Raw genomic sequence first — 18,766 nt, forward strand, 5'->3', positions numbered from 1 at the left:
AAAAATTGCTGGACTTTAATGCTGCTATAGTTGTGCTGTGTGCTCATGTATGTTTGTATATAATAAAAAAAACAATCATGAAAGTTTTAGTTTTATTTTATTAAAGAATTTTGCAGATTTATCAATGCACATGCAATAATAATTACATCATCCAGTATCTTAACAAAATTAAAATGAAGGCAGGCATGAGGTCTTAACATGTAAAATTCTCGTAGGCGCCGAATCACTCTTTCTATATGTATGCGCAAACTAGCAATCTGTTTAGTTTCTTTGGCCTCGCTTTTAGTCATTTGAGCTCCTTTTTCTACACTAGGAGGCCTTACTAGTGTTATACCTGATTTCTTAAGGTATTGTTCTATATGCTTAAAGCCCCTATCAGCCATGATACACATGCCACTATTTAAAGATTTTATAAAATCACATGACTCTACCACACACATGTCAGTTGTTCTGCCACCAAATCCGGGTGAAACATAATTAACTAACCCATTTGGAGTACATGAGATTAAATATTTTATAGTGTTGGCTTTTTTATATTCTGACCAAGTCATTGCTTGGTTTACAGCCTTAGATGGCTTTTGTATCTCTATCTCAAGGCAGTCTATAATGCAACTTACGTTGTGATATTTATGCCTGAATGCCATTGGTAGAGTCCTTTTTATAATATCTTTATCTAGTGGCACAATAAAGGGACGTAAAACACTAGCTATTAAAGGCACATTTTTTGTAAATACCTTACTTAAACTAGACGCATTAGTTCCAAAATCATCTACTAAAATATGAAATGTACAATCTAATCTTATTTTATTTAAACATAACAAAATATGATGTTTGGGAATGTCTAATTTGTCTTTAATTATATCAATTAGGAAATAACAATTTTTTGGCACACCAATATATGAACGGGGCCGTTTTTCAATCTTACTTATTGTTCTCAATAAGGTCTCGGCTGCTTCTATTTTTCTGTCTTCTGCAATAAAATCACTACAGTCCGAAGATGATTTCACTTGTAATGCATGCACTGATGGTGAGCTTGTGTTAGTAGATACAGATGGCACAGACGGTGTGTATAGAGAAATATCACTGTCAGATTGTTCTTCTGGAATCAGTATATTTCTAGTAATCTTCTTTAGGATAGATGAAGAAGGTCTTGATTTTTTACAGGTTGTTACTTTAAACGGGGATGTAGAACTAGATGTTATCGGTGGCTTCAGAGGTGATATTGCTTGATCTATTGTTTTCACATGGGTCTGGATCGCTTTACTTCTATATTTATGTGTAATGATTACTTGAATGGATTTATCTGCTGTCGGCTTATATATCACTTTTGGTGTATTTTCTTCAATGGTTTGAAAACCTGCAAAAATTACAAGATATAAGATAAGAATCAAAAGAAGCTGTGCATGATATTAAACATCTATTTAGAATTTGGGTATGAATCTGAGTTTGAAGAATATTTATATTTTTTTGGTTTTCGGTTTAGGCACCAGAGTTGCGTCTGGGAGGCCCGGGTTCGATCCTCGCGGCCTAGTATGTGTTATGTGATATAATATTTTAAGTTTATTACATACCTGCTGAACTTGTTTGAGGTTGTTGTTCTAGGGAAGTACTTGGTGTAAAACTTTCAGGTGTACAACTTTCTTGAAGACACTCTGCTATTGTAGACATTCTCTGTTTTTTTATCATGTATGGCCGCTCTGCACTGGTGCAGGTTCGTTTTCTTCTGTCTTCTTGACATCCAAATTTACTTGGTAAACAACCTGGTTTCATTCGCACATAAGATACCTTTCCCATTATATGGTACTCGGTATAATTCAGCATATCGTTTGGCAACTGGAAAAATATGAAGACTGTGTTTTAACACAATACAAATATGAGACATTCTAACCTCAAACCAAATGTTGCATTGTTATTTTAAAACAAAAAAAGCTTTGGTTTTTCTTAAGATTTACGAGTTGAATATGTAGTCACTACTTTTTTTAATAATACTTACATCGAAATGATCTTCACAAAAATAAATTCTCGATGTTGTTGATAAACAATGAGCATCTTTCCTCCTTGCCAGTTTTAACCACTTTCTTCGCATTTTTTCCTTGACCGGAACACGTATGAATAATTTAGTCGGAGTTTTTATACTTGTATTTATACACTGGGGCACTATACAGTTTTTAAAATACGAAGTTTCCATTTTTATTTAAACAAAACAAACTTTCGCCGTAAGTGAACACAATCGCTTGCAACTATGTGACGTCATTCACGACGCCATGACACTTTCTTGTGTTTTTACGTCAGTTTAAAAATATTTTTTTCAAACTTAAAATATGTGTTTTAAATATAATTTTTATCATGAAATATTATTTTTTTGGGTTAATACAGGTACTAAACTATCGAAATAAGCCATTTTTGAAATTTACGACACAGGCCTATTGGACTATACCTGATATCGGTGTCATCCACGTCAAAATTGGAGGTATCTGTAGGACTGGCTACGTCGGGAACGAATGGTGCTTGCATCTCGCGGAGCGCCTCCCATTCTAACCCAGCAAACCACCCGTGGTTCTGCGAAAAAAGTCATCTCAGATTAATCTAAGATTTTTCAAGACGACGGTTGAAAACCCTCAATGACCATGATTGACCCTACCTCATATGTTATTTGCGATAAGAAATAAATAATAGATAATATTCACATTGACGCATTGCAAATAGGTAAATGCCTAGTTAAATTGCGTACGGACAGTTTTTTTACCATTTTTTTTTAAATATATAATCTAAACTGTAGTAGGTTGCCTTATTGAAAATTTGGTCCAGTCCATGGTTACCTAGATTAACCGATTTTTATCTAAAATACACGTTACATTACCACACATTAATGCATTATTACGAAACTACGGTATCTGACCTGATGATGGACACAGGAGGTGGCCATAGAAACTCTGTGATTAAACAACGCAAACTAATTGTGTTTGGCTTTGTTACAATTGTCTCGATGAGTATTACGAGTAGAATGAGCCGCTTTTCCACGAACCGACTTGCAATGCGAAGCACCTTGATCTTGGAGACATGCCTCGCCTGAGGTATAGCGCCTGCGTATAGTTTTTCCTAAAAGATATCCACAGTTTTAGCACTAGTTTACCTTGAAATCTTGCAAGCCATTCTTTCCTAGCCGTTGGTCCGCGGCACATATTAACTTCCGAATTAGGTCTGTCGCTTCGTCTGACACCTGAAATGAATTATGATAAAGTTACATATTATTCGTGTTTTATAGTATATTATAATACTACATACCTAAGGCAGTAATAGGACATTTCGATAAAAGTGCGGAAAATAGGATATTAGCAAGGAGTGGCGATAAATTTAAACACTCGAGTTGCGAATTACCGTTTCGCCCATGTATCGCACAACGTTTTACAGTGCATATGGCCCTTTAAATTTTCGACACAGTTAAGTAATGTGCTAATTATCGCACTAATGCAGTAAAGTAGCACCATATGTACTGTAAAGTGAAAAATTACTGTGTGCCGTTATTTGACAATATATTTAATTAAAGTGGAGCTAGCTTGTATATATTATCTCGTTAGGCTAGATCACCACAGTCTCAGATTACATGTAATTGTCAGCCATCCCATGAAAGTTAATATTTTCACCACGTCGTGCGTTGGCGTCGCTTGTATTTCCCCCACCTACAACTTCACACATAAACTGGCATTTCGATTGCCCCAATTTTTCGAACACATCTGTTATTACAAGCTTTTATTTAGTTTCACCTGTCTTGTTGTCGGTCTGTAATCAAATCTTGTAAGTTCAATTTGATCCACTTCCCGGTTTCCGATTGAGCTGAAATTTTGCATGCATATGTAAGTCGGGTGACAATGCAATATTATGGTACCATCGAGCTGATCTGATGATGGAGACAGGAGGTGGCCATAGGAACTCTGTGATAAAACAACGCAACCTAATTGTGTTTTGGGGTTTTTAGAATTAGTTCATTGAGTATTAGTCTCCTGGCTAAAAAAAGTACAGTCAGCAATAAAAGCTTGTAACAAAAATGAAATTTTTGCCAATAACTTATTTTATATACAAATTTGGTATAAAAGGTAGTAACTTATCGAATCGAACGGTAATTTTAGTACATGGGACACAAACACAAACAATAAGACGCTATTAAATGTAAAACCCGCGCCGAGCCATCGATCGCGGAGCTGCAGCCCGCAGCCTGCATCGGTCCGCCAACGCGTGCTCCCGATGATGCTTCTCGGTATGGAGTGAATCATGTCAAGTAATTTTTCTACTTAAAACACGTGGGTGACCCGTTTTAATATATTTAATATGTGTCTCGGGAAAGATTTGATATTAAAATGAATAAGAAGCTTACGAGATTTTGTAGTTTACCTGTTTGGCATGTTCTAGAGGCGGTGGACAGCTAAAAGAACGAGCATGGTTCATGATCTTGCCGTATGTTTCCACGAGAGACTCTGCGTAGAACGGCGTCTCTCCGAACAACATCTCGTACATACACACGCCTGAAATGACACAATTCATATCATAAAATTATTTAATACTTACTATTTACTTATAGAATCAAAGAAAATTTGAAATAGAAGTGAATTGTCAAAGAAAATAAAATAATTGATCAAAGGCCAAAGGTATGGCGGTATCGTTTTGAGCGATGGCGCCATAACCTTTAGCCAATGCCCGGTAAGATGGCGCCACTTTTTGATATTTAACAAATTTAACACATATCAGTGAAAGAATAAGAATCAAAGTAAAAAGGCGTTCTAAAAGTTTTAATCATGTGTCGAAAGATGGCAGTAAATTTACTGTAACTACAACATTTTTATTTACAATGCACCTCTATTTCAAATTGTCTTTGATCCAATCCACTTTACCTATAATTAATTGTGTACAGTTTAGCAGTTAAGTTGATAATATTTATGACATAAAAGCCTAATGCAGCACTCACCTAGCGACCACCAATCACATTCAGGACCATAGCGGCCCTGGCCATCCTCCATCGCCTGAAATACATACACCATATACTGTATAATGCACGGGTCACTCGAAACGCGCACAAAATAAAGACCATCCCTCACACACTCAAAAATACTGCAAAGTCTATTCATATTGCAGAACCTGTAGTTTACAACAAATTGCCAAAAGTTGTAATAGAAGCTGTAAGCGACACTAACTTTAAATATAGATTTAAAAAATGGCTCATTGGTCAATGTTTCTACAGTTATAAAGAAATTATTGAACAAAAAGAGATAAAATAATATGTAATCACTAAAGTATAATTATGAAATAATATGTATATAATGACTAATTTATAATAATTGAATAATATGTGAGATGTGACCTGTAAGTTATCAATAAATAATGTCTATGTCTATAGGGTAATGTTTCTACAGTTATAAAGAATTTATTGAACAAAGAGATAAAATAATATGTATGCATAATCACTAAAGTATAATTATGAAATAATATGTAAATAATAAGTATATAATGACTAATTTATAATGATTGAATAATATGTAAGATGTGACCTGTAAGTTATTATTACCAATAAAGAATGTCTATTTCTATAGGGTATTAACTACAATCCGGCATTCATGTTGAACCTAATAATAATAATTTATAATTCTTTTATTGTCCGTAGAACACGGGTAGATACAATGATGGAACATAGTAATATAGAATCACCATGGTCTTGCCATGAGGCGCACGGTCGGTGCCCCAAATTAAGCAAAGAGAATTAAGAAGCGTAGTTATAATATTAGCGGAAAATCGTTGAGCATTAGACTTTTTGTTTGCCGCGACATCTATTGTCGAGTAGCAGTACTGAGAGTTCCGCTACTTGACGCTAGATGTAGACTACGAAAATAATAGTATTTTTGGTAAGAAAACCGTTGTATGGAGTGAGCATTAACTTACTAGGCTAGGATATATTTAGTAGTAATGACTAAAATAGATGTAGTAACTAATGTTGATTTATCACACCATGAGACGTGACGTGATGTGTGTGAATATTCACTAAGATACAAAGAAATCATCCATAATTCAGGACCAAATATTCGTGATAAACACACAAATAAATAGCCTTACCGGGACTCGAACCCTGCTGCTGCTTCATAGACAGGGTCTCTACAGACGAAGCTAGGAGGGCGTCTCTTGCTGTGGTATTTTCTATAAAGCTTTTACTACTATACTCTCTATCTTTAGGTATTTAAATAAAAGTATACAAAATCTACCCTCAAATGACTCCTTAAGCCAGTTGAGGGTAGATGAAAACATTACATGATCAAATATTGTAGGATAAAGTCAGGTCGTTGAGTGACAGACACAGGTTGATTAACCAATAAATGTTATAACTACCCGAAAATGTACAATTTTTTATTTATTTTTTTATTTAAATAGCTGAAGTTACAGAGTATAGTACTATGGATGTAAAGATTTTTGACATTCCAAGTGCTAAAAAAGAGTGAAGAATACTCACCCTAAGAATCTCTGGCGATATGTAATCAGGAGTTCCTACTGCAACATTACTTTGCACCTGAAAAAATAGTTATTATTAACCTTTTTAACGCCAATAACGGATGTATCCGCACCGTAGGTCCAACGCCGAAGACGAATTAATCCGTCACAGACCACAGAGCAACATAGACCTACAGTGCCTAGTTCCTACCTAAAGTTAAATTTCAGTTTTGACACTTCGGTGACGTGGCGTCCGAGTGACAGCTTTTGTGTTTGACACGGCGTCGAAAAGGTTAAACGAACTGAAATGACATTTATGAAGATCGGAATTTGGCGAAATACCCTTCAAAATTAAAGTGTAAATATGTTTTCTTTATAGGGAGCGTGCATGAACTGTAGGAGGCAGCACAGGAGCCGTCAGATTTTTGGCGCGAGGCGTAAATGTGATGTTTTTTGTTCCGATGTAGCCCACAAGATGGCAGAACCTACTATGCACAAGAAAACACGTGACGTGTACATGTGCATGTTTATGGTTCCGATTCAGGCCACAAGATGGCAGACCCTCCAACGCGCACGGTTCCTATTGTGAGCTAACAGTCTAAATATGGGTAAAATATGTAAGTTTTAATCATAAACGTGAATTGTAATAGTAGGCCATGGAATTGGTACATTTTACCTTACATCAAATGAGGTAGTTCTGTTTTTTTAATATGTTGGTAGTGATGAAATTGTATTAACAAATACAAGTTTTCGACCTCAAAAGCCCTTGGGATCATTGAAAAGTACATGAAAGTCGATTAAATTTTAGGACTTTTTTCAGTTGTTGTAATTTTTTTTCCACCAAAATCTGGAGTTACGGCAAAAGTCACTATGCACACTTTTAAGAAGAAGGAATTTGCAATTAATTGACTATAATTTTTTCTTAGTAAGCCAAATAGTTCATAAGATACGGCTTCTCAAAGGTTTGTAAAATTTTGAACTAACTGTAACTCAAAAAAGGTTATACCAGCAGCTGTGGTTGCAGGAAAGCCAGACTCAAATGCTCAGCTATTTGCAACTACAGCAATGGTCAATAGTGCGAGAATATACAGGACCGGAGATGTGCGCCGACATTGAAAAACCGTTCATTGATAATCCACCATCAAATGACAATTTCGACCAGCCTGATCAGGTTGACGAAGAAATGCTACCACACACGCTGGCCCCAAAAGGAGTGCTGTGGATTCAGAGGACCAGCCTGATTCATCAAAGATATACAAGAGATACGAGTTACAACAATTTCCCTCGCTGTACTGTATATTATACACACAATGATCCGAAGGGCTTTCGAGGTGGATAACTTGGATTTGTCATTACTATTTCATCGCTACCAATATGTATAAAAAACAGAACTATCCCATTTGATGTAAGGCAACACCTCTTTTTAGGGTTCCGTACCCAAATGGCAAAAAACGGAACCCTTATAGATTCGTCATGTCCGTCTGTCTGTCCGATTCTGTCACAGCCACTTTTTTCCGAAACTATAAAAGCTATAATGTTCAAACTTGGTAAGTAGATGTATTCTATGAACCGCATTATGATGTTTACACAAAAATAGAAAAAAAACAATAAATTTTGGGGGTTCCCCATACTTAGAACTGAAACTCAAAAAATCTTTTTTCATCAAACCCATACGTGTGGGGTATTTATGGATAGGTCTTCAAAAATCATATTTAGGTTTCTAATATAATTTTTTTCTAAACTGAATAGTTTGCGCGAGAGACACTTCCAAAGTGAAAAAATGTGTGTTTTTTACCTTTTACCATTACCATGCAAACTTCCACCGAAAATTGGTTTGAACCAGATCTAGTAAGTAGTTTTTTTTAATACGTCATAAATGGTACGGAACCCTTCATGGGCGAGTCCGACTCGCACTTGGCCGCTTTTTATTTGGTATCATTTCCATGTATTATAGTAACTCTGCAGCAGTTGTTTCGCACAGGTCAGGTAAATATTTTACAGTACATATGGTGCTACTTTCCCGCACGCGTGCTGGAATAAGCACTTTCCGTGCATATATCGAAACTTTAAAGAGCCACATTTCGTTTGATATTTTACAGTTAGTATTTTCCTTGCGTTGGTTGCACTTTGCCTCCTTGTAAAACAAATAATTATTGTGTTTCGCTCGGAAGTAAAGTTGTTTTCTTTACTTACAGTCTCGTGCTCGTAAGCTAAAATATCCATAGAGTGGGAAAATCATTATCTACCCGGTGGTCCAAATCCAAATATAGAAAGTACCCACACAGAAGTGATGAAATAGTACTTTACGATACAAGTGCGAAAAATAGGAAATTCGAAACGAGTGGCGATAAATTAAAACACGACCGAAGGGAGTGTTTTAAATCGACACGAGTTGCGAATTACCTATTCGCACATGTATCGTACAACGTTTTACAGTACATATGGCTCTTTAAATGTTCGACACAGTAACGTAATATGCTACTTCTCGCACTAGTGCTATAAAGTAGCCCCATATGTACTGTAAAATATTTTTAATGGAGAAAATCTGATTGTTCCGTGAGCTCTAAGTTTATAGGGGTACTTTTTATCAATGCATCAATTGTGTCGTTCTTAAGAAAAATGTACCACATTGATACGAGCAAATTTCGATCTTATGGAAAGCGAAAAATGCCTACCTAAATGAATACCTTTTGCTTGAGAACGTCACAATTAGTAATCTGTACTAATAATGTATTTCAGTACCTTCCCGTCGTCTCCGAGTCGAAGGCACGAGCCGAAATCAGCGAGTCTGATGTGGCCGCTCGCGTCCAACAAGACATTGTCCGGCTTGATGTCTCTGCAATTAACAACAGATTAGGGCTTGTGCACAAATCACACGAGGTTCGATAGGGGGGGGGGTTCACGAAAAAATCACGACAGATCAAGTTGGGGGACTCGGGGGCATAAGGAGACCTCACGTGTATTTTTCTATAGTGAACGAAACTAAGAAAAAATATCTAGACATACTTTTTCTGGGGAGGGTGTGGGGGAGGGGGAGTTAGCCAAGAACCTCACCAAATATCACCAAGGGGTGGGGGGGTCAAAAAGTAGCCGTATAAACCTCGCGTGATTTGTGCACAAGCCCTTATAAGAGTCTCCCCAGATATGTCGCGCAATCGGCAAAAGCCTATAGAAAAAATAAAGCTTTTTTTCGATCGGCTTTTGCCGATTGCGCGTCGATATATCTGGGGAGACCCTAAAACTGCGTTTCCACCAGAGATGAGTGAGACGCGTAGCGAGAGATGTTCGACACATGACACATTCGCTACGAACGTTTTCGTAGCGCTACGCTCGTAGCCGATGCAATCGTTTTCCCGCTTAGAGGAAAGCGACTACGAACAGAGAACCCGCCGAGTGGGTTCCCGGTACTCAATGTGTTAAGAACCAAAAGAATCAACACACGCTGAGCGAAGAAAATAAATGAAGTGATTCTATTAGACTGCGACCCAGGAACAGATTTCCATGACCAATCGCCTCCTGGGCGATTACTCGTATAGTGGTTAACGGCTATGATGAAACCTCATCGACGTCAGCTGCCGTTGGGGGGTTGAGGAATGGCAGGCACCAAAACACGTAAATAAATTTAAAAAAATTAGTCATCGCCGCCAGTTTGATATTTTCTTATTTAATGCATGTTAATTATAAGATGTAATATTTTGAATAGTTGTGTCCCGCCAAGTTTTTTGCCGGTCCATATCGGGATACCCCCCTCCAATTGAGGGGGGATTTAAATCTTCTCGGGTCAGGTGTGTAGGGTTAGAGCCGGTGTAGCTTTATTTGATGTTCATAAGCGCATTGTAATATGCCTACTTGAATAATAAACTATCTTTGTCAGACGATAGTTTAGATGCTATTGTGAATTAAAAAAATCGTTAGCCGGTTGTATCGCGGTGGGAAGACCGTCAGCTGGTCGCATAGAAATGTAAAAAATAAGCTCAGCGTGTACTATCAATAGGCGATGACTGACAAAAAAAATCTTCCATACATACTTTATTTAAAAAAAAAAAAACAGATTACCTGTGCACGTATCTGAGTTCATGAACGCTCTGGACAGCGAGCACCATCTCCGCGATGTAGAAGCGGGCCATGTCCTCGGGGAGGCGGTCTTCAAACTTGGACAGCAGCGTCAGCAGGTCGCCGCCGCAGTAGTAGTCCATTACCAGGTACTGCAAAATACGGTCCACGTTCAGAAATTATCAATTGAAGACTGGCTGCGAACGTCATAAATTCCCTTAGAAATGGTAAGAAAGAGCTATGGGCATTGTAAATGTCATCTCGCTTTGTGTGGTAGGGCACAGCACAGCGGATGTCATTCCAGATCTAGAGCAGAGCCCCTGGGGAAGTACCTCCAACTTACAGAAAACCGCAGCCAAATAACACTAGACCTTACTTATAGCGTTGTGTTCCTGCCGGTGAGTAAGGTTGCCAGAGCTCACCAAGGGTGCGGAGTGTTAGGGTCGGCAACGCGCATGTAACTCCTCTGGAGGCTACGGAGACTGCTTACCATCAGGCGGGCCGTATGCTTGTTTGCCACCGACGTATTAAAAAAAAATCGCCTTATGGGGCCAATGACCTTCGATCTGAATCTCTTAGTTTACTAATATTTTTTGTGGCTTTAAGCAATATAGTATCCCATATTTCCTTCAAAGTTCATTGTCTTCGAGATACTTGGAATCAAAATTGCGAGAAATACGAGGAATACGAGGTTATAAGCAGAGACCGGAATTATTGTGGTATTTTTGAACTGTCATAGGGAGTTCTCATTTATCGACTACAACAACACAATACAATACAATGTAGAACACAAAATATTAAAAAGTTATAAGTTCATGGATATTTATAGAAAAAGATAATTACGTATTCCTCTTATAAAGAAACTAATGGAATATGTTTTAGCACTAAAACTGACTTTGAACATGAAATTGAAAAAAAAAAATGATTAGGCGGGTCCACACAGAACGAGCGAGCGAGCAGTTTTCCTCGCCCGAGTGCGCCGCTTTGGCCGAGGCACGTCTACACTGGCCGGTTTGTGCGTGAGGAAATTGCCTCGCGCGTATGCTCGCTCTGTGTAGACCCGGCTAATTACATTGTTTTTATTGCACATCTCTATTTCGCATTTTCAACTACTCAAAAGTTATCCGGAAGACATCGCTCTTTGGCGATAAAAACGCTTGTTATTCACCTCTACATCTTTTTTAATATGGTGTATTTTACAGTGCATCGATATACGTATATCGAAAGTCGATAAATGAGAAGTTCCTAAAGACAATTCAATCTACCACGAGAATTCCAGCCTGTTATGATACGCCACTCACCAAATTGTGTTCGTCCTGGAAGGCGTAATGAAGGTTGGTGATCCACCGTCGGTCGCCGTACACGAGCACATCGCGTTCCTCTTGAAAACATGCCGTCTCCGCGCGCTGTTAACAAAATAATTGTGGTATAAACTTAATACATACATAGATCTAGATACATAAGCGTTCGTAGCCTAGCAGTAAGAGCGTGCGACTTTCAATCCGGAGGTAGCGGGTTCAAACCCCGGCTCGCACCAATGAGTTTTTCAGAACTTATGTATGATCTATCATTTGATATTTATCAGTCGTTTTTCGGTAAAGGGAAACATCGGACTAATCCCAATAAGGCTTAGTTTCCCCTCTGGGCTGGAAGGTCAGATGGCAGTCGCTTTTATAAAAACTAGTGCCTACGCTAATTCTTGGGATTAATTACCAAGCGGACCCAGGGTCCCATAAGCCGTGGCAATAAGCCGGGACAAACGCTAGGATGAAGAGAAGAGATAATCTTAATACATATAAATCATATATCAGGGGTTACCAAATGGCGGAGCGCTGACCTATTTTATGCGGACCTTAAATAAACAGTAACTTGTATTACTCAGTACGTAATTCAATAAAATGAATCCCTTTGTCTTTGCTGCCGTTAATTCGACACCAGAAGGGCAAAGTAACGTGCAAGAAAGAGATGTGGTTCACGGAGTACGAATTCGGTTACTAACTCAAGTAGAAACGAAGCGCGATGGTTATTTTACTTAAAAAAATCGGCACCCTGAAGTAACTAATTTTATTTATTCACCAACTGACATTTACAGTTAAACCAGACATGCAAGTTATGGGTTACATACATACTTAAAACTTAGACTAAGCTTATCACTAGATTTAATTAATATTAATAGTTGTGGGTGTAGATATTGACACTAGGTAGCGGGCTGCTGTGGCTAGGAATCTCGGTTCTGTTTGTGAGAATATGTCAAGAGTGGGATCATGGAAAACAATATTATTAATTGCTGATCTCTGTTATACATAATCGTGGCAGTCCCATCTCATACACAAATCGACATACGACGACACGCAAATAGTGTACAAAAGGGACCCCATTACAAATTAGCATTTCATATAGACAACAAATTTAAAACTGTAGTACATTTTAATTTCTGTAGCATTTAGGATACTAATCACGTATTATTTCCGAAATTTGCCAGCTCGATTTGCGTCACGCATTTTTAGGGTTCCATACCCAAAGGGTAAAACGGGACCCTATTACTAAGACTCCGCTGTCCGTCCATCCGTCTGTCCATCTGTCACCAGGCTGTATCTCATAAACCGTGATAGTTAGACAGTTGAAATGTTCACAGATGATGTATTTCTGTTGCCACTATAACAACAAATACTAAAAAGTATGAAAAGTGAAAACCTCGGTGGGCGAGTCCTGCCAGCACTTGTCCAGTTTTTTTATCATAGAGAAGCCATCTTAGTCATAATAATCTGCGACCCAGTACGCTCAAAAAGGCTTGATTATGAGTTGTAGTACGAACTTACCTTAAGCATCTCCCATTTGTTAAGTATCTTCATGGCATAGACCCGTTCACCCGTCGTAGTTGAAACAGTTCCACCGGGCACTGTGTTGGCGCCTGCATCTGTGCCCTGCAAATTCAAAACAGAGCTTTATTACCAATGGAATAGATTTGTTTTTCGCCTTCACCTTGTTATCTTACCTCGATAATAAAGTAGAAATAAATACCTTTTAATCATACCAAAGAGAATTTGAAATAGAGGTGTATTGTTATAGAAAACTTTGTAGCCACGTAAATTTACTGCCATCTTTCGACACATTAATAAAACTTTTAGAGCGCCATTTGACTTTGATCCTTATTCTTTCACTGATATGTGTTCAATTTGTTAAATATCAAAAAGTGGCGCCATCTTACCGGGCACTACCTAAGGGTATCGCTCGAAACGATGCTGCTATACATTTGGCCTGTGATCTGACAGCGCCACTTTTTGATATTTAACAAATTTAACACATATCAGTAAAAGAATAAGGATCAAAGTCTAATGGCGTTCTAAAAGATTTAATTATGTATGGAAAGATGGCAGAAAATTTACGTGGCTACAAAGTTTTCTTTGACAATACACCTCTATTTAAAATTCTACTTAATCATACTAAAATGTTTTAGCACCTATGGCAGAGCAGCTTCATCTTAAACATTCTAGAAGGTACAATCGACCTCTGCATCAAGAACATATCACTACATACCTACAGAGTAAGACTGGCGTAGAAAAGGAAACGCTCGGAATTACTCGACTGACAACAACTCTTAATTTTTAACCCAATTAATTCTTAGATAAAGAATCTGTTTTACTATATATACAAGGAATTCTAACAGCCATAAAAGATACTCGCAAACAAAATTCAAGAATGCAAATAGAATTCAAGAATGAAATAATTTGCGGCTATTTTTTTTCGTCAATGCGCAAACGTTATATTTATATCAGATCGGCCAAGAGATTCAAAACTCAGTTCTAAATTTAAAACTTCAAGGTCGTTTCTCAACTTTCAGTTAAGACCCGTAGGAGTTAAGAAGTTCAGTAATAAGGATAATGTATACCTGCATAAACGACGCCCTGACGACGCACACCTCTCCGAAGGCGCCTCGCCCGATCACCTTCACCAGCTCGAAGTCATCGCGCGACAGTCGCAGCCGTTTGAGGGCTGTTGCTACTGGCTTCACTGTACATGACAAAACAAGGAAAGGCTTATAAATAGGGATTGCAATCCGGTCCGGCGGATCCGGTAATCCGGCCGGATCCGGCACTTTTCAAGAGCTACCGGATCCGAACCGGATCCGGTAAAATAAAAAAACGCTTAAATACAGCACGCGCTGTGCATTTTAGATGAGGAAAAGGCGACGGGTGAGAAGTATGAAGTTAAACAGAACAAAAAACGAATGAAAAGTTTGAATTTAGTAAGATATTTTTATATATTTATTATGACGATAAATGGGAACAGAAGAGGATTTCTTCTTCTTTCGTGTTGGTGGCACGATATGACGATTACATAAATACTGTAATAGAAGGAAAAATTAAAGGATGCAGATGCCATGGAAGGCATTTGTAATTTATGCTAAAGAGAAAGTTAATGTTGTGTCATACATAATGTTGTGATAGGAGATTTATAATAGTAAACAAATGAGCAGGATTAAGTCGGCCGTACTCTACTACTCATCAATATGTGTGAATGAATATATGATATATTTAGTTTACTCCGATTATATATATAATTAAGATAAAATATTGATTCTTTACAATCTCATTCAATCTTATGCAATTTCCTTTATCTCCTGGTACATGCTACTCTACGTGTAGCCAATCCAAGTAACTTTTCTTAGGGAGTCCCTTTCCGCGATGGTTTTCAATCCTACACTCTATTATTTTTCGCATGAGATCGTCGTGTCGTGTTTTGTTCCCTATAATTTGACCAATATACTTTCCTGTAAATTAAAAAAAAAAGATTTTTTTTTTAACATAGAGTCTGCTACATTCTCGGACAAATAATTAAAGCAAGATGATACTGGAGCACATTTAATATCATTTTGGTTAAAAGTAAAATATCTTCTTTTCTTACTAGAATGGATGTCAACGTTACAAAGAATTCAACCAAAGAACAGTAACAAAAACATGTCCTAACAAAGAGTTCCAATTCCACCCCACATCCCATCATCGGGCTTGGAAACTAATCAAATTGAGCACTTCTGAATGGTTAAATATACCTAATAAATGACCGATTTTATATTTTGTTATTATTAACGGATATAGACATTGTAACACTTTTTAGTCTTTTTACTACCAAGTTCTATTTTATTGTTAAGAAGTTATTTATTAACTTCAAATTATAGATTTAGGAATACGTATTACGCAAAAAACTAGAAAAATATGTCATTTAATTATCTTTAATATCCCTATACCAAACCGGATCCGGTCCGGCCGGATCCGACCGGATTATGGCCACAATCCGGCCGGATCCGGCCGGATTGAAAATCAATCCGGTTTGCAATCCCTACTTATAAATAATAGGCCAGGAAACGTATGCTCAAAAAAAAGTTACTTAGTCACCTGCAATAATTTACAGGGTGAATATATAGGTCATACTGAACAACTTACAATGAGACCAACCCCAAAATCGCAAAAAAAATTGGATGTTTCATACATTTTGGTTGTCTGACCTTGACATTTTCTATGGGAGAGTAATTTGGGGGTGGTCCCTTTGTAAAAGTTGTTCTGTATGACCTATATTTTCAGACTAAATAAACAACCTGTTTAACACTTACCGTGTTGTATGAAGTCCGCTACAGCCTTCTCTCTTCTCAGACTGCTGCCGCAGCATTCGTCGTACAACACGAGTAAAACGTCGAGGAGCGTCTCCACACTGAGGCCCGCGTGGCCTTGGAGACGCCGCGCGAGGAACAATGTCTCGATCTGCTTGAGACGCTTGATGCCCAGGACTGAAATGTGATGAATAAATTGACAATGATTAGTCCTAAACTGATATAGATGTCATATACTAATGAAAAAGTCACCAATGCCGGCATTGAAGCGTCTTCAGCTTACGCGGCTGACGCCCTAACCACTAGACCTCCCGGCCACGGCAGTGGCGGTACCCGCCCCAAATTCTCGGGTATATGCATCTTTGAAAGCCTATTAGGCGCCTTTGACCAACCTTTTCGCCGCCACGTCAATTAAGTAATACAGTGCCATCACGTATAAAAATTGCACGTATAAAAACCTGACCAAAACCACGACTTGATATAAAGTTGTGGAGAGTGGGGCACGAAAAGTACTGACTTTTTATCAAGTCAATGGTGGCGAAAAGGTTAAAAAGCGAGTAGTACGTGGTTGCACCGCCTATACGAATCCTTTACGAGATTATGATGAGTCCTGTTAGAATCAGCTATAGGGTGGTATAGCTCTTCTTTTTTTGGTTTCTCTTCTATCAAAGGTTAGACAAAATCGTGGTTATCCTTTTTTGCTGTTTTTATTTTATTTATAAATTGCAACTCCCTCAACCAAAACTACAAATGTGTAGAAATAGTCCACATTACAAATGTATTATAATAACTAATAAAATTCCAGACTCGATTACGCAAGAACCTCAAAATGCGATCTTCAAAATAAACTAGAAAAATTATTACTAGGTAGATAAATGCTATTATTTAGTAAATGACTTTCTTGATGATCATTTATAATTGCTATTTTATTTTTAATGATTAATGTACTGACTATTTATTTATCAAATGTGTAACATGCAATTTCATATAATTGTAACATATTTTAATGTATTAATAATTAAAAATTTGTGGATTTGTAAGTTCGCATGATGATAGTGATAAATAATTTTATTTTATAATGAATAGTTTGGATTTGTAAGGATTTAAGTATATTGTTGTATGTCCTCACAGGGCGTCATGGACTGACTAAATCGTATTGCAACAGCTTAATAATGTATGTACATGAATATACAATTAATAAATGAAATGAAATTTTCTTACAGAATAATCCAAGAGTGCACTGAACCAGTCGCAAATCTGTTTTAAATCTTAATTTTTTCCTTAAAGAGCCGTAAGATTTCGTACTTGGGACCCGGAACTTTATAAGAAAAAACAAATGGCTCTGAAAGCTGTACTCCGTCATTTTAAAAGTTTTCAATGAACGAATCGACAAAATCATCCATATAATTATCGAACGTGCTCACAAAAAGTGATGAAAATTTAGGAGAACACACTGAAACAGAGACCTACGCTTTCGCTCAGTCAATTACTAATCTAATCTAATGAATTTTCACAATTACTCTGTTCCGTTTCCGTATCTACCCGAATAAAAAAAAACAGTTCCAAGAAAGAATACACAACCGATAAAATTCATTAAAATATATAGGGTATAGGCCTCCTCCAAGGATTTCCAGAGCTCTCTGTCTGAAGCCGTCGTGATTCAGTTTGGGCCAGCGACTGCCGTTAGGTCATCTGACCAGCGCGTGCGTGGCTTGCCTCTGCCGCCCTTTCCCGTGGGTCCAGGCCACAGCGACCTTCTTTTGTCTAACGACCATCCTGCATTCTTGCCAGATGGGCTGCCCATCTCCATTCGACCCGAATTGCATTACATGTTTTATTACTAGTATGGTTGTGTCAGTCAAATCAATATTGCATAATTGGGTGGCGTCAACGAATTCAGGTCAAGCCTTGAACCAATAGGTAGCAGTGTTGATGTTGACACAGTTAGTTGAGGATTTTAAACCTTATTTCTACAAAAATAAGGTCTACACATCGTCAGTTAATTTTTGCTGTTATAGTATAGCTTTAATTTCCTACTTGTGTTGCAACAATGAGGAAGCATCCTTAACAAACTATAAATACAATACATCTGTGGTATTAACTATGATCACATAAAATACCTTTATTATATGTATAAATAAATATATTTTTTTCCTCTGGGTTGGAAGGTTAGATGGCAATCGCTTTCGTAAAAACTAGTGCCTGTACCAATGCTTAGGATTAGGTTGCCGAACAGACCCCATACCAGTGGTTCCTAACCTTTTCAGTCCTGTCACCCCTAAGACTAACTAGGGATCCTGATTTTACCCCTCCTTCCAATAATCATCAATAGTCTTTCTTATAGGTATAATCTTTGTTATTTTTAATTAAGCTTATTACCCCCGTCAAATACCAGTTTTACCCCCATGGGGGTAATTACCCCCAGGTTAGGAACCGCTGCCCTAGACATCCCAACTGAGCAGTAGCATAATGCCAGGATAATGTTAAAACTAATTGCGCAATTCATGGGATTAACCATCGCTATTTTTTTTATACTACGTCGGTAGCAAACAATCATACGGCCCGCCTGGGAGGTTATCGCATTTTCAAAACTATCACAAAGCACTTTATTTAAAACACCCATCATTAAGATCCCTGTCT

General features: G+C 37.7%; 2 protein-coding genes across 2 annotated transcripts in view; both read right to left on the reverse strand.

Moving 5' to 3' along the window:
• The window catches only part of LOC133530847 (serine/threonine-protein kinase Genghis Khan), a 72,673-nt gene that overhangs the window by 48,498 nt on the left and 5,409 nt on the right, over positions 1 to 18,766 (reverse strand). The window contains exons 3-13 of the mRNA XM_061868903.1: positions 16,130 to 16,303; positions 14,411 to 14,532; positions 13,341 to 13,445; positions 11,823 to 11,927; positions 10,525 to 10,673; positions 9,211 to 9,304; positions 6,491 to 6,547; positions 4,961 to 5,015; positions 4,390 to 4,520; positions 3,134 to 3,220; positions 2,438 to 2,559 (exon numbers count right to left, since the gene is read on the reverse strand). Of these exons, the coding sequence (XP_061724887.1) occupies positions 2,438 to 2,559; positions 3,134 to 3,220; positions 4,390 to 4,520; positions 4,961 to 5,015; positions 6,491 to 6,547; positions 9,211 to 9,304; positions 10,525 to 10,673; positions 11,823 to 11,927; positions 13,341 to 13,445; positions 14,411 to 14,532; positions 16,130 to 16,303 (1,201 nt within the window). The remainder of the gene's footprint in view (positions 1 to 2,437; positions 2,560 to 3,133; positions 3,221 to 4,389; positions 4,521 to 4,960; positions 5,016 to 6,490; positions 6,548 to 9,210; positions 9,305 to 10,524; positions 10,674 to 11,822; positions 11,928 to 13,340; positions 13,446 to 14,410; positions 14,533 to 16,129; positions 16,304 to 18,766) is intronic.
• On the reverse strand, positions 81 to 2,430 carry LOC133530842 (uncharacterized). Its single transcript, XM_061868898.1, has 3 exons — positions 1,994 to 2,430; positions 1,572 to 1,833; positions 81 to 1,357 (listed from the first exon to the last, which is right to left on the reverse strand). Exons 1-3 carry the CDS (start codon positions 2,186 to 2,188, stop codon positions 93 to 95), a joined length of 1,722 nt encoding a protein of 573 aa, XP_061724882.1. The 5' UTR covers positions 2,189 to 2,430; the 3' UTR covers positions 81 to 92.

The sequence above is a fragment of the Cydia pomonella genome, chromosome 24 (genome assembly GCF_033807575.1).
Source record: "Cydia pomonella isolate Wapato2018A chromosome 24, ilCydPomo1, whole genome shotgun sequence".
Lineage (NCBI taxonomy): Eukaryota > Metazoa > Arthropoda > Insecta > Lepidoptera > Tortricidae > Cydia > Cydia pomonella.

Excerpts from the sequence above, each read along its gene's own strand:
- LOC133530842 (XM_061868898.1), bottom strand. The coding sequence starts at position 2,188 with ATGGAAACTTCGTATTTTAAAAACTGTATAGTGCCCCAGTGTATAAAT. Across the intron at positions 1,834-1,993 it reads TTTGTGAAGATCATTTCGAT|TTGCCAAACGATATGCTGAA; the intron begins GTAAGTATTATT and ends ATATTTTTCCAG. Across the intron at positions 1,358-1,571 it reads ACCTCAAACAAGTTCAGCAG|GTTTTCAAACCATTGAAGAA; the intron begins GTATGTAATAAA and ends TAATTTTTGCAG.